Here is a 26,587-nt window from a genome sequence, read left to right as displayed (position 1 = left end):
GTTAATATTTTGTTTGTCACAGTGTGACACGTACAGCTTTATACATTATGATATTAATCCTTGTGACTATTATTTTGTTATTATTTATTACAGTGGAACATGGTAGTTTTTAACATTACTTTTTGACACTATAAATTTTATCAGTAATGATGTTTAAAGAGGATTGTTAATACATAACAATACTTATTAAATTTATTTTTCCAGTCTCACAAGAGGGTATCTCTGAAGCTACATGAGAGATTCAACCAATGGGCTCGGAACTGGCAAAAGGCCAATGTTACGAAAGAGATGGAATCAAAGTGTGTTGACTGGCTTATGGGTAAAATAGGGGACATTAAACCCAGTGAAACTATTTGCAAAAAGGTTTACCAGTCAGATTCTCCACCGTACTACGAATACAGCAGATACAAAGTCAAAGTGTTCAAGGAGGAGGAAGAAGAGCCAGTTGGGCCGGATTGATCTCGGTCGGGCAGTGAAATCTTTATCAGAACATTATCCTCAATACATAATTCTCTTTAGTCTTTTACCATGTCCAGTTAGAAGACAATCTGTGGAAAACACCTGTATGTCAAACATGATCTGTCATTTCCATGGCAATATTACCATTATTATTATGGTATTACTACTTTATTTGTTGCCCACAATGTGATTGAAAATATTAGAGAGAAAGGAAAACTACCATTTTTTCTTGCTTACAAGTAAAGTCCAACTGCAACACAGTATAAACCCTAATAATGTGCCAGTAGATCAGGATTTATTTTGTTTGTTCATTTGATTTTTTCCAACAAACATTGCAGACCTGGATCTGCCAGTACATTATGCAGCAGCAAATCTAGGTCTTCAAAGTTTGCAGTTGGAATCAACTTATAAGCAAGAATATACAGTATTGTGCATTCATGCATTGTTTAGGTACCAATTTTCATTGGCTTACAGCGAAGATGTTAGAGTATTTAACATTTGAAATAAATTGATATTCTTCCTTAGCGGACGATCCAAAAGGTCCAGAAACCACTACAACTGTATTGGTTGGTGTTAATTTGTTTGCATTACTCTTGGTTAAATATCTATCCCCATGTTAGGTTCATTACATAGAAAAGTACAGAAAACTACTCTGTTGCCATTTGTTCACAGTACAATAGTGGAATGATTATTTGAAGATACTTTACATGTGGACAGGATCGAGATCATAGACTCCTAATCCAATTTTTTTAAAAACCAGTATATTTTTTCAGTATCACACAATTGAAACCATTTTGATTTTCCATGATAAAAACGACACAGCTGATTTATGATACATCATAAATCTCGCAAGATTTTCTTGTATACATTTGTTTACTTTCTTTCACAGGACTGTGATTAATTTAATAGTTTAAGAATAATTTCGTTTTCATTATTTAAAAAGAGACATGTTACACACCATGTCATTGTAATTTCCAATCATGCCTTGAGTTTCAGAGCTACAATGATCCACCATCGTTAAAGGTGATAACATGATTTAATGTTAGCATTAAGCATTGATTATACAAAAGCTGGCCACATTAAACTGATGGACTAGGAAGATTATCTTTACAAATACAATTAACAAATACAATTACCAACTTTGTGGATGGCTTATACTTGGGGAAAGGAAGAGGCCTATTTTGGGGTCATAAGGTCCAAGGCCACTGTGACTGAAAGAATAAAAATGGTTTCTGCACTGCAGTTTTAGTTCTGTATCACAAATCTAAACTTTCTGGATGGCTTCCACATGAAGAAAGGAAGAATTCTGTTTATTTGGTTGTAAAAGACCAAGGTCACTGGCTGAAAACAGAAAAATGATTTCTGCACCAAAAAAATTCAGTTCCTGACCATATAGTTCAGTGAAAGATTATGGCATCTGCTTTGGGTAAGATAGAAGCATAAATATTTTGGAGTCAAAAGGTGAGGGTCACTTTGACTAAAAGAAGAAAATGTTCTTTGCATTGTAACTTTAGTTCTTGACTAATAACCATGACCATAGCTTGTGAAATTTTGCACACTAAGTAAGAAAGGCATATTGGGTGTCAAAACATCATTTTGATTTTTTTTTTTTAAATGGGACTTTGTGCAGTAGTTTTTAGAGCAAGTTTCCCTACCAAACTGTGTGGACAGGATACACTATGGGGTATTCCAGTAAAATATACATTGGACCCAGGGAAGGCACTTTTAATGTAGAATCATCACCCATAGATGCAATTTGGAATTTTGTATTGTTTTTATATTAGCTTTTGGGGTAATCTGAGTTAGTTTTAAAAAGTGCCTTCCCTGGGTACCGTGTTTAAAGGTGCCTCCCCTGGGTACTGTGTTTAAAGGTGCCTTCCCTGTATGTTCAAATGTAATAGTCCTTAATGTGATAAAGAGTCCTAAAGATTTTGTTGTGTAAAGTTCAGTGTTCAAAGGTCATGGCTAATCTAATGAACAAAAAACAAAATTCAGACTAATGTGAAGAATAGTTGGAGCTTTAGCAAAATATTTTTCATAATAGGCTATCAATTTCCCGAACCAAAAACTGCCATATACATGCTACCAATTTTAGACCATTTTGGCTTATCTCCCTTGAATATTTTTTTCCACTGGTTGTCATACTTGCTTCATTAGTGGAAAAATAATTTTAGAAAATCACCACAGTAATTACACCAGTAATTCTTAAGATGTTAATATATAAATTCTCTTTTCACCCTAAGTAAAGAAAGTTGGGAAGATTATTATGGAGATGGTTTTAAGCATTATGTTGGATATTAACTGTCAGTACTTTGATTAACTTGTCAGAATCTCAGTACTTCAAAAATACTGATTGCATTGTTCTTGTATGCATTCAGGAAGTAAGTAAATTTCAGTGGAAGAAATCGTAGTCTGGAAAAAGTACAATATATGAATTTCTTTGCATGCTGAATGACTTAGTTAAAGTCTGTAGTGATTTGTTAGCTTTTATGAAACGGCTGGTTAATCTCAGTAAGGCATCACAACAATTAATGACAGATGCTTTTTGGTCCTACAGTTTAATGTTGACTGGCTGAGTGATGGACTTTATCATTGCATAAATGTAAATAAATTCATTCAGATGTTTATTTATTCTATGATTTATTAAAATAATTATGTGTAATTTGTTAATGTTCATTTAATGTACTTACTTTATAATTGTATGTATTTTTCTCATGTTCCTGATGTTATTAAGAATTCTGTTTTGTATGTTTGTTGAACATGTAGATAGTATATGTCAACTTGATGACAGTGCTGAACATGTAAATAGTAAATGTCAATCTGATAACAGTGCTGTATGTGCAGATAGTACATGTAAAGGAATGTACATGTAGCATGTGTAGAATTGCAGATTTTTCACAAGTATGGAATCAAATAATGTCTGAAATGTTCATCATGTGAACTCAACAATTGATTTCTTTTCTTTCTTTTTTAAGGAAAAAATTAGAGCCATCCAGTGGTAGACATTGCTATAAACTGCCACACTGCTGACATAGTGGTATCACTACATTAAAAATCCAAATCACACACACACACACCATTCAAAGTACTGATGTTGGCAAAGGCATGAACATTACTGTATTAATACAGTATGGAACGAAATAACATGGGGGTGGGGATACTGTTGCATTTGTCAAGTATTTGCAGTTTTTAGCAGAAAAATCACATCCTTTAGGATAAACGTTTTTTTTTATCACCACTCCGAAACTACTTGAAGGATTGTCATGAAACTTCACACAATCGTTCATCCCAAGGTCTAGCCAAAATGGTGCTGCTTGGATGTTCAGTTGCTATCTTGAAATTACTCCAACTGCTCAAAAAAGAATGGATGGTCATGTTGACATGTCTTGAAAATCTCGTTGCTGTTAGGACTGAATGGATGTCTGGTTGGTCCAAAATAAAAAAAGACATCAATCTGACACAACTTATGTCCACCAGCGTGGCCATCTTGAAAATCTTGGTGCTACTCCTGAATAAGTCCTCATCTCAGCAGACCTTTATTGATGTCTAGATGGTCTGAAATTAAATTGGTGCCAACCTTACATCTAATATGGCCACCACAATAGCCATCTAAAATCTTTTACACCTCAAGTTGGTTTCAAGACCGATCAGTAGAGTGCCAGTTCCTTTGGGGACTCTTGTTAAAGAAAATTGTAACTGAACTTCTCTTGCTTGTTAAAAAAACAAGCTGCAGATTGCGGATGTAATCTTTGAGATGTGTACAGTTTAGTATATTGCTTGCATAATTTTTGTTTAAGAGTTATTTTGGGGGCATCTGTCTTGCTAGAAGATATAATTTCAGAAGCAAGAAGTTTGATTCAGAGCTGGAAAATGTTTTTTTCCCTTTTCTTTTAAGAAAATGTCAGTAAAATGGGCAGATAATTCGATGTGAAAATTTATAACTGGTCATGCCTGTCAATATTTAATTTTCCAAACCTTCAGATAAAGTTTGCGTACAGGTTTTCTAAAGTTGTTGTGTATCAATTGTTTATGACATAGGCCATTTGACTATGCAACATTATCATGACTGTTAAGTAACAATAAAATTTATTTTGGTATTTTTCAATTGATGTTAAACGGCTTTACATTTTCTTATGAGATAGATTCCAGGAGAAATGTTCTGTGTTGTCCAGTTGCAGGATTTATCTCAATCCATCACATCATCAGCCTTCAGTGTATTGATCTTGGATCATTTCTTCTTGTGTATATTTGTACATAGACGTACAATGTGTCGACAGTTCTGTCTGTCTTTTGGATTGCTGTGTTATTATTTTGTAAACCTAGAAAATAAATATAAATTGAATTATACTCATGATGTTCTTTATAATTTGCCTGACAAATGTGTTGTGTGAGGGGTATTTTAAAATTTTAAGTTAATATTACGCAGTACAATGAAGTTCATTATTAGTGAACAGTACATCAGTAAATTCTATCAAAGCACTTTCTATGCACATTTACACACTTTCTCCATCTGATTATTCAGTTATTAAATGCCAGTTTATGTATGCTTTTTGTTGTATTGTTCATACACAAGAAGACAGCACTTCCATCTGCATGACAGATTTTTAAATGTCTGCCCATCGGTTAAATTTTGCTATTGGAATCTGGCCAAACATCACTTTGAGCCAAAGTTTGGCTGCAGTGTTCCTTCAGAATAGCATGATGCCAAATTTGTGCATGGGTTGCTTGATGTCAGTGTCAGTGCATTGACAGGTGGCTTTGTAGCGTTGCACAGGATTTGGCAATGGTTTGGATGCATAAAAGTGTCCATTGATACAGGTAGAGTGAATTATAGATACCCTGAGAACTGGGCCATTCACATTTTAAAAAAATACGAGTAAAACTCTCTTGACAGAATAGACCACATTGATCAATTTGTGGTTTGTTTATTTCCTCAATCTAAACTTTATTTTTCTCGTCTCACTTTGTAAAAAAAAATCAATGTTTCATCACCTGTACCAATCATATTCATCAGTTCATAGACAATGGTCTCCCAGAGTGTGGATCATCTTTTATTGATTTGCAGCCATCTTTCAAACAATAAAACCATCTCAAAATTTCAGTCTTGATATCATTTGGAGGGTACCCTTAGAACACCTGGATAGTAATGTTTGGTCATTGCACAGAGAAAAATCCTTTTCTTTCTGCCTAAATGTTTTTGTTACTGTCATTTACCACGCATATATCTACATTAGCATGCTGTATGTGCATCAGCTGACAAAAGAGTGGTATTTTGTCTATTTATTGGCATTAAATGTATTGTCAGGTTTAAAAGAACATAAAAGTTGTATAAAAACTTTTAACAATACCACTTGTATATTTGTTCTATCATCTTCAGCTGTTTTGTGAAAAGCAAATGATGGAGTGTCTGCATCTATAGTTTGATCCAGTATTCTATTGTGTGCATCATTGGATTTCTTTCTTCAAGGTCGAGGCCATGGATCAAATTTTCTGTCCTTTGCCTTCAAAGCCATATCAGATTTAAAAATGAAACTAGGTATGTCGTACTTTGCATACTACATGGGGGAATCCTTAAAGGTCATGGCTCCCGTGTTTTAAATTTTCCCACAGACTTGGCTTTCCACTCTATACTTTAAATTTTCACACAGACTTGGCTTTCCACTCTATACTTTAAATTTTCCCACAAACTTGGCTTTCCACTCTATGCTTTACATTTTCCCACAGACTTGGCTTTCCACTCTATACTTTAAATTTTCCCACAGACTTGGCTTTCCACTCTATACTTTAAATTTTCCCACAAACTTGGCTTTCCACTCTATGCTTTACATTTTCCCACAGACTTGGCTTTCCACTCTATACTTTAAATTTCCCCCCCCGACTTGGCTTTCCACTCTATACTTTAAATTTTATCCCAGACTTGGCTTTCCACTCTATACTTTAAATTTTCCCACAAACTTGGCTTTCCACTCTATACTTCAAATTTTCCCACAGACTTGGCTTTCCACTCTATACCTTAAATTTTCCCACAGACTTGGCATTCCACTCTATACTTTAAATATTCCCACAAACGTGGCTTTCCACTCTATACTTTAAATTTCCCCCCAGACTTTGCTTTCCACTCTATACTTTAAATTTTCCCACAGACTTGGCTTTCCACTCTATACTTTAAATTTCCCCACAGACTTGGCTTTCCACTCTATACTTTAAATTTTACCCCAGTCTTGGCTTTCCACTCTATACTTTAAATTTTACCCCAGACTTGGCTTTCCACTCTATACTTTAATGCCATTTGAGATTAAAGGATGAAACTTTGTATATTTATGCAAAGTAATTAGAAGTTGTCGTGAACCACACTGGGAGGCAGAGGGTCATGTCTTCAGGGTCTGTACGATTACTTGTCTGCCCTAAAACTTTCCATTCCACACCTGAGATTGAATAATGAAAACTTTGTGTACTTGTATACTATCATTAGTGTACTACTTTGGTTGTCCTATCATCAAAGTCAATGTCATTGGTGAATAATCATATATATATATATATATATATATATATATATATATATATATATATATATATATATATATAATTGTGTATCACACTGAAGGTCATGTTTAGGTATTTTAAGTTTTCCATCACATCTTCCTTTTCTCTATTGCGCTTGATGGTTAAGATCGAATCCCGGCCGAGTCATTCCAAAGACATAAAAATGGTACTAACAGCTGCTTCGCTATGCACTCAGCATTGAGAGGCCAGTGTTAGGACTGGTCAGCCTGGTGTCAGGATAATGTGACTGGGTGCGACATGATGCTACATGTCTAACATGATGCCCTAGTGCTAGACATCACTATAAACTGCCACAATGCAGACATCGTAGCGATATGACTGAACCATTTTTAAAGCTATGTTAAGTTGTACACTGACGTGCACACGCACTCCTTTCCTCTATCATTTAAGAGCTGTTTGAGATTAAAGGAAGGAACATGCAAGTTTAGGTCCACGAGATCTTGTGAGATTTCACTTGAGGAGGACAACCCTATCAACTACTCTTAGGCTAACGAAAGATTGTTAGTAAGAAAGAAATGACACTACAAGATCTTAAAGTTAAGTTTTAAATAATAATGCCTTTTCCTTTATGCGAATATGGAACTTGAATCTGTCACAAGTTTTCATTTATCAACAGTGCTGTTGTTCGACCTTCGAGTTTGTAGATGACAATGACATCACTAGCTGGTTTGAATTATGTGAGCACTTAAGTGGCTGATCATGCAAATTTATGTAAGCTCTGATCTGTATGTGGTACACTGGACTGATCTGTATGTGGTACAATGGACAGATCTGTATGTGGTACACTGGACGGAGCTTTGCTTGAACAACAGGACGTATTGTAGTTCTGATATTTATCCTGCTCGCGTTTCTGCACTACCTCTTCAATTCTCTTAGCTCATTGTCTTTCGATCCAATACGGATGAGATGGAACGATCCTTTGTGAGATCTTCATAAGGCTATGGGTCAGTGTTGAAGTGTTTTGGGATGACTTGATAGTCTTTGAAGCATTTCATCTAACCTCCATGAGATTGATAGTTGTCCTTCGGTTCGGATCTTTGGTATTCGAGCGTCTTACATCCTGGTGACGTGACCTGTCCATTTCATAGGTTTCCTCAGGTAACCCATTTGAAAGTTGTTCAGCTTGTTGGCATGGTGTCTGTACACCCTCCAGACTTCACATGGACACAACGGCAGGATCGGCAACACACTGGCATTGTAGGGATATGGTTTCCGCAGATTGAAAAAGCTTGCCAATCAATCCAGTATCTAATGCCAATCCCAGTGTTCTTGTCAATGAAGGCATTGGTAAGCAAAGCAGAGAACTTTATGCTAATGATTGCCAAACTATTATGAATAATTTAATGCTCTGGGCAACCATGATCATCCAGAGCAACACACGACTAAGTGAAAGGCTCTGGTCAGGTCGATGAAAATCGTGTACAGGTTCGAGTTCTGCTCATGGCATTGCTTCAGGAATCGACGAGCGTTGTCTCTCATCCTTTCCTGAAGCCACACTGACTCTCTCAGGCATGAGCCATTGATCAATGCGAGATGATACCCGATGACTGTCGCAGGATTGTCCGTTGTCTTTCCGCTAATACAAGTGGACGATCGAATCACTCTTGTACTCGGGTATAGTCCGTTGTGTCCACGTTGCCTGCAATAGTCAGGTTTTGGACCATATGCAAGCCTTGGGTTTTGTAGACTGGTAAATCTGTTCCAGGTACTTTGCCATTTGACGAAAGGCATTTACGGTCAGCGTTGGATGATCAGCAAGTGATTTTTTCCCCACTTAGATCATTCACTCACTAACTGATGATTGAATAATTATTGATGTTGTTGAATTGTCCATCTTTGTTGTATTTTGTTTTTGCCCATGATCAATGTGATGTCGTCAGCACTCAGTATTGGAGATATTACCAATGATTGTGACACATAGATTGTCTTCAAAGCATCAAACAAATTCTTCATGTTATCCCTGTCTGCGTAAGACTGAATCAAATCAGCAGGCCCACCGAGGGTGGTGTGTGTGTGTGTGTGGGGGGGGGGGGGGTGAGGGTGGTATAGTCCAGACACACTGTCTAATTAAAATACACATATACGTAAGGTTTCCTAAAACGCCATATGCTGACCTTTGAGCCTCGACTCTAACCTTGAGGTTGTAACATTGAGTCTTGCTGTAAAAGTCATACAGGTCAATTGAGTTCAATACCGATACTTCCTTCGTGGGTGTCTTTTTAAAAAATAGAAATTGATTCTTCTTCTTCAACAAATGTGCTGGGATCACCTGGAACATACTCGCACGTGATGTGAACTATGGTTGGGAGCTAAGCGATCCCCGCGCTAACCCCTGGTCTGAAAGTATTGTTGGATTTGGTGTTGAGTATGTTGGATGGTAGGGAGTTCCATAGGCGGATTTCTGATGGAAAGAAAGAGTCCTTGTATGTTTTGACTCTGGTGAAAGGGACGAAAAATCGGCGTTAATGTCTTCTAGTTTAAGCTTCTGTATGGAATGAATGTATGGTGCTGTTGGATTTCAACTAGCTGGTGTTCAATCCGTTACATCATAACAGCGTTTGCTTGTTGTTGTCATCGGACTTGAGGCTCTTTCCATGTTGGAGCATGGTGGTGACAATGCTGGTTAGCCGATAATCACCAACAGTAAACCGTACCGCCCTACGTTGTACTGTTTCAAGTTTGGCAATGTTTGTTTTGGTTGATGGGTCCCAAACAGTCGACGCATACTACAACTGTGGAGGTACAACGAACTTGTAGTACGTTGATTTTACTTGTTCGGGGTATGTGGGCAGGTTTTGTACAAGGGAACGATGTGGTGTTGTTTACTTTCTTTGTTGTTGTTGTTGTTGTAGGGTTTAACGCCATTTTTCAGCACACGATAGGCTATACATGGCGGCCAGTATTAATGGTGGAGGAAGAACCCGGGAAAACCCCAGAAAGAACCACCGACCCACGGGAAGCTACTGGCAAGCTTTCTCACATACCCACATTGGCTGAATCCGAGACTCGAACCCACGCAGACAGAGGTGAGATGGCAGTGATCCGTAACGGACAGCGCTTTAGACCACTCGGCCACTCGGGGCCCCTACTTTCTTTGTAACCGAGTCAGTATGACTGTTCCATGATAAAGTGCTATTGATGGTGACTCATATATATGACCCTGGATGTCATCGTCAGTTCTTGACTATGTATTGAAAATATGTCTGGGACGATCCGTCTCTTGGGGGTAATTCGGATGATCTCGCACTTGTCAGGATTCAACTCAATTAGCCAGTCCCTTTCCCATTGCTGTAGGCCGTCTAGGTCTGCTTGTAATAGTTCCAGGCCCGAAATGATTGTTCTGTACAACAAGGTATTGTTGGCAAAGAGGCTAGCTTAAGAGTCGACTCTCAACGCCAAATTATTGTGTTACAGATCAAAAACAGCAGGGGACCCATGACCGTTCCTTGTGGAACGCCGTTAGTGACGGGGGCTGATGAAGATGACTAACCTTCGAGCACTACTTGTTTGTTTCTTCCATTTAAAAAGCTGTTTATCCACCCAATGGTCTTGCCTCGGACACAACAGTGATGAAGACTGACTGCAAGGTGCTTATGAAGGGCTTTATCGAAGGCTTTGTAGAACCGCATCTATCTGTTGTTTGTTGTTTAGACCGGCTGCTAGATCATGGAGTGTGAATATAAGTGCTACTCGCATAATCTCTTCTTCTGAAGCCATCTTGTCTGTCAGAAAGAACTATGTTGCTTTCAAAGAAATTGAGCAGGTGCCTATGGATGATGTGGTCCATGTCTTTGCAGCAAATTGATATCAGGGAAAATGGTCTGTAGTTGGAAGCTTGCTTCTTTTGCTTTTCTTGAACAATGGAGTCACAAATGTTCCTTTCTAGTCGTCTGGAGTATGGCCCTACTCTAATAAGGCTTGGAATAGGAAAGTTAGGGCTAAAGATACTAAAGGTGCCATCTCTTCAAGAATCTTGAAGAAATCTGGTCAGGATCAATTGATTTATGTGGGTTATTAAGGTTTTGAAGGAGCATGAGTATCCCTTTCTCATGATCGAAATGGGTGGGGCAGTCGGAATGTTGCTAGTACCTAGATCAGGCATGTGTGTTGTGTCTTCAGTTGTGAAGACTGATGAGAACTTGGCTTTCAGGATTTCTGAATTTTTAGATGCACTAGAATGGACTGTGCCATCCATCTTCAGAGGGGAGATTCCAGATTCTGCATAACTTTAATTGGCATTTATTAACTTTATTTGGATCCTCGTACATCCACGTTCTTTTGGAAGGTCATTATTCACACGTTCTGAGAAATACATACGACAAAATCAATGTTAAAGTACGTGGACATTTTTGGACGAGATCAACCTAAAGTTGTTATCAGTACAATCCAGATCGAATGTCGCACGCTGTGATGTCGCAATGAAAACTACACATGGTGATAAACAAATTCGTACAACCCTATATTGTGACGATTAGACTCGACATTATCTTTTCTTGAACTAGTTTAGTACTAGCCACCATAGAAAAAATCCATAGCGATCAATAATTATCGTCTGAAATTTCTTAATGACAGTTAAGTTGCAAATCACTCATAAATCTGGATTATATAGACTTGGGTTAAACAAAGTTAGCATTAATTTTAAAACAATTTATATTTGATTTAAGATGAGTAAATGCGCATTAATGACCTGTTTGACCGTATACATGTGTGCAAAGTTTCATTGACAAATGATGGATCTGACAAGAACATTACTATACTGACATCTGAACCCTGTATGTGACTCTAACCGAGTATCTGGCGTTGATACCTGAAACATTGTTTAGTAAAGATACACAAATGTGCAAAATTGTAAGCAAAATCTCTCAACCCACTGAAAAGTGATGGACCGGGCACAAAATGCGGAACGAATTGACGGACGCAAAATCTAACACAATATGACGCGTAACAAAGGGTGTTATCATAAAAATATCTTCTAATAATGGAGACGACTTACTATACCCAGAACTATTGTTTTTAATGCGTATCTGAAATAATGGACCATCAAAATGGCATATCTATAGGGTCGGGTGTTCTCAAAAGACTAACCTTTTGCAAAATAAAATTATTGGTGATCATATTATTTTAACAAGCGCATAAAATCGCGTATCGTTTCAAAATACCTTTTTGTCTCAACAATTAAAATCTTTATATCATACAATTTTATAATAAATATTATCTATTATAGCAGCAAAACAGAACAATGAAACTTGAAAATGTGATCTTTTTTCCACAAATAATGATCACACCATAAGCAACTAGCAGTGGGTTCGATATTTGAATATTGATAATAAAAAAATCACATCTCAGTACCAACTCCATACACCAAACTAAACTGGTTATTTTTTTATTGGTTTTTAATCAGTGGTCGTTATTACGTAATGTAGAGATCATGCACTCTTACTTTTTCCGTAGTTGTTGTAAGATTCATTATGCAAGGCCTAAGGAATAGTAAATGGGAATGACACAATACAAACTTGTTCTTACTGTTCAAAGTGACAGCATTTGTCAGAATGTCTTGACTTGTAAAGCGTTGTCTTCAAAGATAATGTTCATCTCTGGTGTATTTCTTCTAATACAGCTACAAAAGAATAACGAAAATTACATTTAATTAAAACGTACTACTGTTTTGTTTGTTTCGACAGGACAAAAAAGTGCCGAAAATTGGCTTCAGTCTTACTAAGTCCATTGTGTCTCATTCTCCCTATTCATGTCACGTATACCCCCAAAACACTAGTTTTAATTTTTTAAAAAGTAATTCACAGATCTAGAAATATATATTAAAATGGTCAAATAAGACTGCTTTGTATATAAGACCGGAAAGTTTACGGAAAGACAGAAAAGCTATTTTAGCCACCGTGACCTTACTTTAGACTGAACCAACCCCTAAATCAATCTTATTCGTTCTCTTCACCAGACAAACATCCAAATGAAGTAGCAGGATCATATGGCAATGAGAAATCAAGCAATCATCCGGAAACTAAAATTAGTATAGTAAAATGGGGGTTCAGGCTCACCCCTTCATTACTGTCTAATGAAAGAGTGAACGATGGACCTCCAAAGAGCTATACTAGTGAGGATCACCGTGATGATCGATGGGGGTTCTGGCTCACCTGTTCTGGAAAGGGTCTCACTTTGTTTTTCTTATTAGAGAAGTGATTGTGGTATAGTGAAGATTTCTCTTCCGTGTTATCCCTGACATGCGGATAAGCTGGGTCTGAGTGAGAGGAGTCCTGAACCCGAGTGGAAGGTAAGTGAGAAGGAGTCTCTGCATTGGTTAAAGCGTGCGAAGGATTTAGTAGCGTACGCGAATAAGGATCTGAGTTATCTACAAGAGATATTTATTGTGAGGAGAGTGAAGAGGAGGAAGAGAATGGGGAGTTAATTTGATTATTGATTGAATAAGATAATTCGAGTGCAGTCGGCAGATCGTGAAAAATTTATAAAATTTGAATATGTGCTTGAGCGTATTTTCGAGAAGATGGGTCCTCATGAGCATGCAGCGAAATTTAAGGCTGTTTCTGGAAAGAGTTTGATGGATACGTATGATGAGTTTATTTCTGAGGCGTTATGTTAATGAGGGAAGCGGTGGGAATCCACGAATTGAATTGTTCAGGACAGCCAAACCACCAGACAAGTGATTTCTTCCTCCCCCCCCCCCACTTGTAGAGATCATTTTCTTTAACTCGGAAGACGTCCTGGCTCGTTTTGTTGTAATTCATTTTCGTAGAAAGACCCTTGGATGGATTCTCCTGAAGAATCATGCAGGGAGAAGGTGACTGGAATGGTTTTTTGAATGGTATCGACGACAAAGACTTCCTGGGTCCAGTTAGGAGTGTATCCTTTTTCAAAGGTGGATTTTTGTCGGCTGATTATAACGAGATCCCTTAATTTGAATTTGGATCTAAAAAATAAGGCCTATGCGACCGCTTGTTTTTGGTTTTTGGAGGATTCTTCTATGGGGGTCATTCGAATGCTTCGATGCCAGGTATAACTGTAGTGATCGAAAGGTCTGGAAGAAAATCTAAGTAACGGTGAGTATTACCGCTAGTGAATTTTGTTTGGAGAGTTTTGTTCAATCTTTCGATGACAGAGGCCTTGAGGAGATAACTCTACGTCGTGGAAAACGCTTGCGTGAGGGTTTATGTAGCTCTTTTCTGCGAGATCTTCTGATGTACTGTGTACCCCAACGCCCAATTTATATTTAGTGCCAATTATGCCTCTGACAAGAGCTCTGTCTACACGTTCTCTGAAATGTTTAGGCTTGACTTCTTGCGAGTCCTTCAGCATGACTAGATCGCATCCAGCTTTATCGTCAAGATGATTTCAGTAACAGATCGTGATGCATGCGATGGCATCGACAGCATTTTAGAGTTCCTGACGATGGGGTTGATCTTTTCATCCAGTTGTTGATATGAAGGGTTCCATGACCTTGTGTAAGCATATCCTGGTAACGTCCATCCATATCGAGGTCTGGGAAGTTTTCCAATGAGGGCATGGACATCCATAGCTCCTCCGATTATTTGTCGATCAACACATACCTTACAGTTTCCCACGCATATGTTTCTTTCTACACGAAGGTCCACACAGCTCGTATCAGGCTCGCAGTGTTTGCAAAGATGCATGTTGTACACAGATTCATTGACATTTTAGGTGGGCTCAAGTTGTTTGATGAAATGTGCTTCTTTAGAGCCACAGACAGCACACCTGGATTTGATCATGAGGCGTTTATTTTTTGGCGACCACTTCCGTGGGATCCACACTCTTCGTCTTAGCTTTACATTTGAAACACCACGAGTCCATGATGGTTATATGAGAAGTAGATATTATTTTGGAAGTACTGTTTTAAAGTTGCAAAACAACGTCGACAGGTGATTTTCCTTGACGTCTTCCCAGGATGTAGTCGACATAGTACCATCCACAGGAGCTATTATTCACGTCTTTAAGTTTAAGGAGTTATAGACTGCTCCTTTATGGGCTGACCGGAGATACCGTGTGACCTCATCGGGTGGAAGTAAACCAAATGAATCGAAATAGCGACACAGTGCGTGCCCTGACCCTCGTAATAATTTTGGAGATTCACTACGCAGCTCTCTTTGGGCTTGATCTGTTCTGAAAGTTGATATTTGGAGAAGACACCCGGGAAAGAGGGAGATGCTAAGATATATTCGAGATCAAATTTGCTTAATACTTTTTTTCATGACCTTGCTGGCAAGTCCCTTGTCTATGGTAGTGCTTGGCAGTTAAGTCCTTTACCGATGCCGAGTAATCCTGGCATTAAGGTTCCAGCGATGCCTGCCAGCAGAGGACCTATGAATCCTCCCTACTTGGACAGTTGAGCTGAGGACAAGTTAAGAAAGAGTCCTTTTCGAGCTGCCTTATGTTTAGAAATTGAACTAAACTGACGCTATCAGCATCAGTCCGTCAGGCCACATGAGGGCCGAGGCTTTGTGACGGATGGAGACATGCTTTTCATGAGTATCAGCCACAGCAATTGTTTTTCTGCTGTGGAGACGGTGTGATATTCACTGTAATGTACGACATGATGACGCTATATTGAAATGCTATTATTTTTTTCGTTATTATTTTATTTCGGTAAGCGTTTGAGGATGTCACAAGAGCTCATTTACGATCATTCCCAGATCTCCTGCAGCTTATTATACATTCTACCGTTCAGACAGAACTGCGAGCACACACAGCCATCAAAATCCGAGTCGCCGTCAACATTCATCTGGTCAAGGAAATCAAGAGCATCGATGTGTGCATAAGATCCAAATCCTTGATCATGTATCGCAGAGATGATTTTAGCAACGTCGTCAACATTGTCTGTTCGTTTATCCAGCGACGCATCAAAGATTACCAGGAGTCAGGATCAACATGGATCTTTGCCGGAGTAATTTTTATGTGGTTTCAGACCTCCAAATCTACACTACTGCGTGCAAGTAAGTATGTACCAATACCAAAGCAAATCCTATCCACCAAAGCCTGCATCAACGTCAAAAACAATGACTACTGTCTATTATGGGTCATCCTCTCCACGCTTTATCCTGCTGATGACGATGACGATCGCGTCTCCAAATACAAGCCACATTTTGACAAACTCAAAAGTAATGGAGTTACCTATTCCGCATCTGTCAGAGATATTCCTAAGCTTGAGGAGATCACCGAGGGTCTCTCCATTAACGTATTTGGACTTGATCCTAAAAAAGCAGGAGATTAGCAGTTCCTAACTTATCTGATGATGATCTCTAAAATAGCCTCACAGCACATCATCAATTTACTGCATTGCCAAAACCATTTCGTCTACATCAAAGAACTCAGTCGATTATGTCGATCTCAGTACACACATCATAAGAATCAGGGCTATTTCTGGTATCGATGCTTACAGTGCTATCCTCAACCTGCACGTCTACATGAACATATCTCATCGGGATACTATCAAGAATTACAAACCGTTCAGATGCCACGGAATGAGATGCTCAAGTTCGAACATCATCAAAATAAATATGCTCATACGTTTTATACACTCCTGAAAAAAGTATAAGGACTCTTGGCAGATCCTAGACATTCATTCACTCAGGTAGAACACAAACACGTTCCATGCTCTAATGGGTTTAAGGTATGCTGCTCCGTCGATGAATCATTATCGTCAGAATATCGACAGTACCATGGTGAGGATTGCATTCCATGGTTCTTTGAGCAAATCACTGAGGAGCTGAAATGCATCCGTGAGATCTGAAAAATCCAGTTCCTATCTTATTACTCAAACCATCACAACGGCGACAACATAAATCAGTTCAGCAGTGCCACATCTGCGAAGAGTACTTTCAGCCTCATGATAAAAAAGTGAGAGACCACTGCCAGATCACTAGACACTATGAAGGAGCTGCTCATGCCGACCGCAACTTACGTTTCAAGGATCAATACTTCTTTCCAGTCATTGCCCATAATCTAGTGGACATAATTCGCATTTTATCATAGAAACTCTCAATCATCCACACATTAAGCAGATTCTCGCTAAAGTGGGAACTAAGATCAAATGTATTCCCAACAATTTCTATAGGTACATGTCGATCATCATTTAGCCTTTCCGACTCATCAACTCTTTTCAATTCACGTCTGCATCACTGGAAGAACTCACTAACATTTCCCCAAGTTTATTCACCTTGACAAGGAGTTTTGACACAAAACCTACCTTCTCAAGCAAAAAGGAGTTTATCTCTATGAATACATCGATTCCTCCTTCGATGAAACTTCGCTACCCACTCAAAAATATTTTATTCTCATCCTAGCTTGGCAGGGGTTACCGATTAGGAATATCGGTACACGTGCAAGATATGGAAAGAATTCGACTGCAAAACTCTCGGATCTTACCATGATGTTTATCTCAAGACGGACGTGCTCTTACTCGCAGATGTCTTTGAAAATTTCAGACGCACATGTTTAAGTCATTACTAACTCGATTTATTCTGGTATTTATCCTCACAAAATCTCTCCTGGGACGCTATGCTCCAAAACACCGGCTTGATCTTAGAACTCTTCACCGATCTAGGCATGCTCATGTTCACCGTGCAAATGATACGAGTAGGTATCTCAGTCATCAGCAAAAACACGCTGTTGCTAACAATAAATACATGGAAAACTATGATCTCACTAAACCACTTGTGTATATTATCTACCTAAATTCTAACAATCTTTATGAATGGGCCATGTCACAACCCCTTTCTAATGAAGATTATCACTGGATCAGCGAGGAAGAGTTCATGATAAAAGGCAGCAGGATACCTCGATGAATATGGCTGTTTCGTCGAAGCAGATCTTACCGATCCAGAAAACCTCCAAGTACTACTCAACGACTATCCCTTCTGCGCTGAACAATTATCGTCTACAACTCCATGCTCTCTCCGGATAAACTCAAACAACACAATCAGTTCGGACTAGGACAGGCTAAGGTCACAAAACTTATACCCGATCTTAACCACAAAACCCACTACAAAATGCATTATCGACTGCTCGAGCAAGCTCTTCAGCATGGACCCTTTCTTGAAAAGGTGGATCAAGTCCTCAAGTTTCGTCAATCTCCATGGATGAAACTCTACATCGATCTCAACATAACACAACGCGCCAAAGCCACCACAAACTTCGAAAATGATTTCTTCGAGCTAATGAACAACACCATCTTCGGAAAAAATGGAAAACATCAGACATCGTAAAAACATCGAGATCGTTAATAACCAATGTCCACGAGATAAAGTTCCTGCTGAATCAACCCATCTACGTCGGAGCAGCCGTTCTCGAGCTCTCCAAAATGCTCATACTGGAGAAAGTTTCCTTATGACTTCATCAAACATAAGTACGGAAACAAAGCCACCCTACTCATGACTGATACCGACTGACTCGTGTATGAAGTTCACACCGACCACATCTACGCAGACCTGCATCAACATCGGGAACTCTTCAACCTCAGCAGTTATCCAAAAGAAAGACCATTCCACTGCAACAACAAAAAAGTGGAGGAAAAGTCAGAGATGAAACTTGTGGAGTACCCATCAAGGAATTCATAGGACTTAAATCCAAAATGTACTGCACTACACGCGACGATGTAATCTTCATGAAAAAAGTCAAAAAGTAAAAAAAAAAAAAAAAAAGAACAAAAAAAAAAAAAACGTCACTGCCCAAGTATCCACTCATCAACATTATACACTATCACCACAGGGTCATCTCCAGTACTACTCCAAGAGAACTTTCAGGTCACAACGATATCAAATCTCCACCACTCTTATTAACAAAAAAGGATTATGCCCCTTTGATGATAACATTACTCCAACGATGGCATTCATACATTCGCTCATGGACATAAAGATATAAGAAAATCAAATGATACTCTTTCCAGCACAGGTGAGCCCGAACACCCATCGATCATCACGGTGATCCTCGCTAGTATAGCTCTTTGCAGATCCATCGCTCATTGTTTCAATACACAATAATGAAGGGATGAGCCAGAACCCCCATTTTCTGAACTATTCCTACACAGTCAATTGACAGAGAGAGCAAATTATCATTTAGTACCAAAAATTGCCAATTGACGGACATAGAGCTATTTACAGATAATAAAAAGTGTGTATGTGTTTGTGTAGGAAATAACCCCAAAACATTTGTTTCGGTTTTGTCCTTTATTATTTGTGGTAGAAATTTTCTGCTCAGACACAATGTAAATGATGGACAAACATTTTAATTAGTATGTAACACATAGTTCATTTCAAGTAAAAAATGACACCCGACTGTATGATTTAGTCACTAATGCATGTGTGCCATAGGAAAAACAAAAATCCACCCCACCCCCCGCCCCGAAAAAAATAAATAAATAAAATATGTTCTCTTTCGCGATGGGTCCCCTTAATGTTTTAGGCCCCCGGAATTTTTTCCCAGGTGTCCTAGCCTGTCCTAGGCCCCCAGTCACCACCAAAAATTACTACTATAAATAAAGTGTATATGTGTGTGTGTGAATTATAATCAAGCTTATTGTTTGTAGTTTCTGATTTTCTGTGGAACTAATCATGACTTTGAGAAATAAACCATTTTCGGACTACTAAAACAGTAGATCTCTTGGATCTTCTTGCAGACTTATGTCCCTTTGAATAGATACCCCCCCCCCCCCTTCGTACCACAGCACCTGTCGGTTTAATGAATCTTCAGATCATCTAAATATAACCGTAGTCGCTGTGTACAATTATCTTCGGTTGGTCCTTTCAGGGGCTGCGTTACAACGGGGTCTCTTCACGTGAAGATGGCGACTCTTGCAGAAATCTTGGAAGACGACTTTTGTTTTGATGACGTTACAGAAGTACTGAAAACCTTGTTATATGGCGAGACGGTGATTGATTTGTAGGGTAACGCTCAATACTAGCGTCCCCATCATTTAGACAGCATTCGGTACTAAAGTTTGAATTCTGACTAAAGTAAGTTATCTACGCAAATATATGAAAAAAAGAGTTAAGTAACTTTTTGTACAATTTTATCATCTCTCTGCGGCGTACCTTTACGGTTTTACAATGCTGCAGCAAGCACTCTTTCAACATTAATCGAGAACTGAGAAAAGAAAATTACTCCGCGGTTAGTATGTTTCATAATTGTCACAATTTTTCCTTCATGTTAAAAAATGGCAGAGTTCCGGTTTTCTTTTATAACAATGAATGTATGTCTAAACGCAACTGGTATAATACTAACTTATAAAAGTCGTCATAATAAACCCTTTATTGGGAACTAAATTGCAGGAACGCGTAGGCGTAACATATGTGTGTAATAAAGTTGGGCTCTTTATGGCGGTCCATTGAAGACTTAGTTGGGGTGTTAATTGAAATGGTTTTTATTCATAGTTCGGATCTCCATTAATTCGATTCTTATTTATCTGTTGTGATAAGCGGAGACTTAGAGTAATAACTGCAACTATTTTATGGTGAATAATGACGACTTTTTCACCGTTTACGCCGCCAATAGTAAAGCGGCTGTTGGGATGGAAGAAAGGCGATAGTGAGAGAGAAGACAAATGGTCTGAGAAAGCAGTCAAAAGCCTCGTGAAAAAGTTGAAAAAAGCTGGAGGACTAGATGAATTAGAAAAGGCAATCACTACACAAGACGGGAGTACAAAATGTATCACGATACCAAGGTAAATTTTCAATGACAACTCATCATTCCTAACCACCCTACTCACCGTTTAACGTTGCTGAATGTTGGGCCAATCACTGTTAAAACTCACATTTTTAATAGAGAAGTGAACATTTAGGAAGCATTTTGAATAATGTTAAAGTGTTTCAGTATATAGTTTCAATACTTTACGTGCAAACATTTTCACTGTGAGCTTCAAGCAGCTGTTTACATCTGATGACCGCACACTTAACAGCACTAGATGGGAACCAGTCAAGCATGTAGAATGTAACCCGACATAAGGTCACTAAGTTAGGCAATTCCCAGTATATGCGGCGTGAGACCTGGACTTATCAATGGTCATGAAACATTTTTGCATGATGTTATACTTTTTAAAGCAGTCATTCAGAACTTCTTTCGTCCTACTTTTCTTATTCTGTCTGGAATATGAAGAATGAGAGCATGAATTCTTGAATGTATATTAAACTGTGTTTATTAAATTCTCAGTTCCCATTGGAAACTTTTCCTTATGCACCCTGAAGAAATATGTGTCCAACAAGAATATAACCATAGGTCCTGTACACTGAAGGAAATGCTTCAAAAGATTTGTGTGACTAATTTCACAAGCGAAAACATTGGGAAAACACACTGCAGGAACAATGTGAAATACATGTTCACAAATGCAGCTGAGAAATACAATCATGAGGTGCAAGAAAAATAGGCAGTTGTCATATATAGATGTATATAAATGTGTTAAATTCTAAGAAAACATTAACCCCACTTTCTTAACCACAGTACAAAGTTATTCGACAATCAGTATTTCCATTGCAAGAAATTAACAACCAACAACCCCCGCTGCCCTAAGGAATGAAAAGAAAATTTCACAAGATCTATTTTCCCCATATTCCCCATCGAAATCTAAGTCCCTGACATCTCATGCCAGGTGGCTGAATAAAGTCATCAAGTTAACGATTGTTACCATCAATCATACACCAAAATAAAGGGAATTAATTCCCATTGTATACCTATGACTGGCTGCCAAAAAAATGTGGTTTACAATAATGGTTATATTGAAGTCATCCTTGAATACTGCATTGGTTTACACATTTTATGAATCTTTCTATTGATACAATTTATAATGTGCCAGATAATTTCAGTAACATTTTAACTGTAATATTAGTTTTTTACATTGCAAAATCAGCTGTAATGAAAACATAATAAGCAATAAAATCTTTTATTTAACAAATTGTGAAAGAAAATGGAAGAATGTTATTTCCAGAAAATACAGAATCATCAGAACATAGAGAAATGAAAAGTATACAATTCTTCAGGATAATGCTTATGCAAGAATTGCTGTGAAATCACTTGCGTGTAATTAGTATTTTGATCAAAATGATATTTAGGAACCAGCTATAGATTAACAGTTCCGACTGCTAAGGTGGTCTAGTGGTTAAAGCATCTGCCTTGGATGCGGAAGGTCATACTAAAGATTTATAAAAATGATACTAACAGGTGCCTCACTTGGCACTCAGCATTAAGAGGTTAGTGTTAGGACTTCTCAGCTTAGCGTCAGGATAATGTGACTGGGTGGGACATTATGCTACATGTTTGCAGCATGATGCTCCAATGCTTGACAACACTATAAACTGCCACATTGACATTGTAGTGATATGACTGAAAAATTGTTAAGGCTACGTTAAAAAAAGCCAAATCACAAATCACATAGATTAACAGGTGTCTCTTTGCTAAGATTTAACCTATGTGGTGTCACCTAATCCCATTAAAATTGCTTGGACTTTGTTTGATAGCTCGTACACATGATTGATGCTTGCTTTGTAGATATGGATAAAGAAAAGAGAGAGTGTTGTCAACAAAACACTTGCATACAGAGGAATTTTCATGTGTCCGAAAATAAAAAGTATGCATACTTTTACACAAATTTCAGTATCTTGGAGAACCTTGGATATTACTTTTTTCAACTTGTCATTCATATATCTCACTGCTTAGCCATCTACATTGCTGTTTATTGTCAGTGCTTCACATACCGTAAATGCTCAGATGGAACAATACAGTTCCTTATTTTGCATATTGTTTGTCAAGTAAAAGATTTTCCCAAGTTTTCCTGACTGGTTATCTCAGCTATAAAAAAGTGACTTAGTATGACATAAATATTGTTAAAATAACTTTTAATTTTGTACTTCATTCATAGCACTAGCAGGTATTGCATACTTTGGCAAAATTTGTTTTCCCTCACTTAATGACTGCTAAAGTTGTACTTTGAAAGAATTCTGGCCGATTTTACTTGCTTGTTGGAACAGCCATTTAAGTCAGCTGTGTGCTTAGATCTTGTATAGTTTTCACAAGATTAAGATGTCAGAAACTTTTAGCCACAGTAGATGAAAGCAGCATCTCTCCACTGTGCATTTTGTATATGCAAACAACTTCACCTTACATCTTTCATTCCATCAGAAGTATGTAATATCGATAGGGCACCCCCTCCGTGAATATTTAGAAACATCTTAAGCACATAATCACATCATATATTCATTTGATAATTACTGTTTGTTAAATGCCAAAGAAAGATCCAACTGGACCATCATTTACCCATTTTTGTTAATTTTTTGGGGCTTAACATAAATCATAATTTCAACAGAATTCCACTGTTGATGCTTGTTTCCGCAGTTCCCTTTGGTGATTTCATTAAGCCTGCAAAGTATGTGACTAAGTCACCTGAAAAATGTAAATTTCGCCTTCTTCTGTTAGATAAGAGTTTCTTTTTATATATAAGAAATGACTATTACTTTTGAGCTGCTCCCTCACCGTAGCCATTAAGTTCTGACAGTATTGTGTTGTAGCTAAGGTGAAATGTATTTATGCAGTGTTGTTGATACCAATTACACCAACAAAATAACTCTTGCAATTTCACAGCTAACTGACCATTTACCCTTTCCCAAGCAAGACATAACTGCTCGATTTCATGAAGTTAGGCCTACTGTACTAGGCCTATTTAATGATAAAAATAAACTTCAGTTTCAAAATTTAAATATCAGTATGTAAATAGTAATTTGGTTTCTTTATGAATATATTTGGCGAAAAGCACTTTCTAATTAAATTTTTTAAATGAAGATTTAATCTGCAGGGTTTGAAACTGTAATGGCAGACATCGCTGTGTTTATGAAATACCACTTTATTCATTATTCTATAAATAATTGGATAAATGGATTAAAGAAAATATATAATTAAATGAAACCAAAGTCTAAATAGTATGTGATAAAAGATTTAGCCTGAATATTTAATCATGAAGATCAGAAATACATAAGACAGTGCTATCTTGTGGATTTCAAGAGAACATTGCGAGTTCATAGTTGTTTACTGATATCATTCATTTTTGCTAAAATACATAACAGTAAAGCAAATGCTATTTAACCAATGCAAGTCATTCCTACCAGTACGTAGGCAAATAATAAAACCTTAAGTTTGTAGTCCTATTAAATTATAATCAATGGATTGTTGTAACGAAACTAGAAAATGGGGGGTTGTATGAAGAAAATCCCTTTGTCTATAAATAGATGCACAATAGCACAGTACGTGTTCTTGGTTCTGTCACTTTGGTCATACAATATATTGACTTTAATGCTTCCAAGTTTTGTCCTTGAATAGTTGCAGTAATGTTTTATCAGCAACAATGAAATTATGACAGTAAATTATTTTTCTGCAGCTACCAAAATCCGCTGAATAATTAGCTGTGTAGATTTTAGCTTGAATCCTAGTACCCTAAATGTTGTACATTCGATCTTAGCTACTGATTGTGTAACCATTGGCTTGAGTTTCTTATTCATGGTGATGGAAGATTTTAAACCTATATGTGTGCATGGTATGAGCAGCAGAGAGGGTGAACAGACCATAGAATTCCGACAAAATAAATAAAACAAACAAATAAATCATCTCGTAGAAAGGTCCAGATTTTACAAATGAACTTTCCTTGAGATGTTTATTTTTGCAATAACCGATTGTGTTAATAAAACCTCAGTTCGAAATAGTAGCTGAAAAAATAAAGTACTCTACGTGTTTATTTATTTCTTGTTTATTTTTTTGACGACCAACGTTGGTAGGTACCCTCTCTGCTGCTCCTCTTCTGCTGATATTAATTAAATTATTATGTTATAATAAAATGGTACATCCAGAATCTCATACTGCAAGAACAGCACGAGAACGATTAGAAGCAATTAAAAAATTTCTTCCTGTCAAAGACTCATTTAGAAAAAACTTGCAAGCGCAGCAAGAAGCACAAGTTGAGTATGAAGAGGACACTAAAAAACTGTTTAAGCCCGTCACTGCAGCTACTGAGAAAGCTGCGGCGGCTGCTGAAAAAACTATATGGGGAGATATTGCGGAGGAAGATGAGAGGAGGAAAAAGGGTATTTTTCCGGTATTAGAAAAAACAGCAAGAAGAACCAAACAAACAAAAAAGATTTTACGAGACCTTCCACCTGGCATAGCCAGGGAAATAGCTGCAGCTCAACCTCCACCTGTTGGTGAGGAAATACTTGAAGGTATTGGAGAACTTCGTGCTGAAGTCGCCGATGTGAGAAAAAAACTTGCATCTGAACCCAAAACAGCAGAAGAGAGCTTAAGATTAATTGCAAGATTTAACGAAGGAGTTGTTGAGGAAATTAGAAATATTGAAAGAGAGAGATTACCTGAGATGATATCAAAAAATATATCTAATAAATCTAGTATTTTAAAACCCGGTCATGAAAAAACAAATGATGATAATTTCATTAAATGGATATATCGCGTATATTACAATAAAAAACAAGCTAGAGGTCAAGAATTTAAAAGACTTAAAGAAGAAGTAAAAAGACTTTATAGAGAGAGATGGGAACAACCAAAACAAGGAGAGTCTTTCCAGTATCAGCTTCCTCCACCTCTGCAACAAATAGAACAACAACAACAATCTTCGCCACAGCAAAGGTTGAAGTCGGAAATTAAAAAGGCTAAAGAGTCACTTAAATCACCCTCCTCGAAGAAAATTTCTGCACCGAAAATGACATTTACACCGACAGGTTCACCACATGGATTTCGAGAAGGTTCACCCCCGGCCACCACTGAAGTACTTACTCCGGTAATGCAACCACCAATATTTAAACCACCTCAAGATGAACCTAAAACAGGATCTGGTTTATGTCCTGATAATATCATCAATGACGTATCACGGTTAGAGGTTCTCATAGGAGGAAAACGTGCCGGAAATAATTCACCAGAAATAATTAATGAAGCAGCTGATATTTGTCGGCGACTATTTCAAGGTGGTATCATGGATATTGGCGCTTACCGAGAACTTATTGATGAGCTCGTTGATGACTAGTTGTTAGATAAATGGTAAATAAAATAAGATGATTGTGCATGATAATCATCGTAAACCCACACAGGTTAGAGCGGTAAACTCACGATTACCAATCTATGAAGCAATTTACGGAAATGGACTTGGTGATGTTATTCGAGGATTATTCACGAGGATAGCTCCAAAAGTAGCACCTGTTGCAAAACAATTATCGATGAAGGCTATTGATATTGTTCGTGATAAAGCTCCTGGTGCAATTGTCAATGTTGCTGGTAAGGCGTTCTCGGCGATCAAAGAAAGATTATCACGATTATTGCGACGAAAACAACAACCACCGGTGAAACTGGCAAGTACTGAGGTGATGCCTGCAGACGTAAGTAAAATAATAAATCAGGCTGCAAATCAAAAACTAGCGGCGATATCTGAAGAAGCAGAAAAAAATATAACATCAAATTTAATAGCAGGAAGTGGTCTTCGTCGACGATGATCATCATTTGGAAAAATGGTAACTATAATAAAATGTTCAGGCGCGAATCAGAC

The 26,587-nt window shown here is 37.7% G+C and overlaps 2 protein-coding genes and 1 long non-coding RNA gene across 6 annotated transcripts in view; 2 read left to right on the top strand and 1 right to left on the bottom strand.

The window, feature by feature from the left end:
* The window catches only part of LOC149793132 (paired amphipathic helix protein Sin3a-like), a 46,501-nt gene extending 41,695 nt beyond the window's left edge, over nucleotides 1-4,806 (top strand). For all 4 annotated transcript variants that reach the window (XM_089967050.1, XM_089967047.1, XM_089967048.1 and 1 more), the window contains one exon: nucleotides 205-4,806. In XM_089967050.1, coding sequence (XP_089823176.1) covers nucleotides 205-459 — 255 coding nt within the window. In that variant the 3' untranslated portion in view covers nucleotides 460-4,806. The remainder of the gene's footprint in view (nucleotides 1-204) is intronic.
* LOC149793131 (uncharacterized) lies at nucleotides 4,545-21,364 on the bottom strand. Its single transcript, XR_016422717.1, has 3 exons — nucleotides 20,896-21,364; nucleotides 12,547-12,640; nucleotides 4,545-4,778 (listed from the first exon to the last, which is right to left on the bottom strand). It is a non-coding gene; the product is annotated as an uncharacterized LOC149793131 (long non-coding RNA).
* LOC149793130 (SMAD family member 3-like) overlaps nucleotides 20,362-26,587 on the top strand; it is a 139,917-nt gene continuing 133,691 nt past the window's right edge. Inside the window, exon 1 of the mRNA XM_089967051.1 lies at nucleotides 20,362-20,725. Within this exon, the coding sequence (XP_089823177.1) occupies nucleotides 20,523-20,725 (203 nt within the window). The 5' untranslated portion in view covers nucleotides 20,362-20,522. The remainder of the gene's footprint in view (nucleotides 20,726-26,587) is intronic.

The sequence above is a fragment of the Sinohyriopsis cumingii genome, chromosome 8, assembly GCF_028554795.1.
Source record: "Sinohyriopsis cumingii isolate HCF-2022 chromosome 8, ASM2855479v2, whole genome shotgun sequence".
NCBI lineage: Eukaryota > Metazoa > Mollusca > Bivalvia > Unionida > Unionidae > Sinohyriopsis > Sinohyriopsis cumingii.
This window is presented reverse-complemented; position numbering and strand designations above follow the sequence as displayed.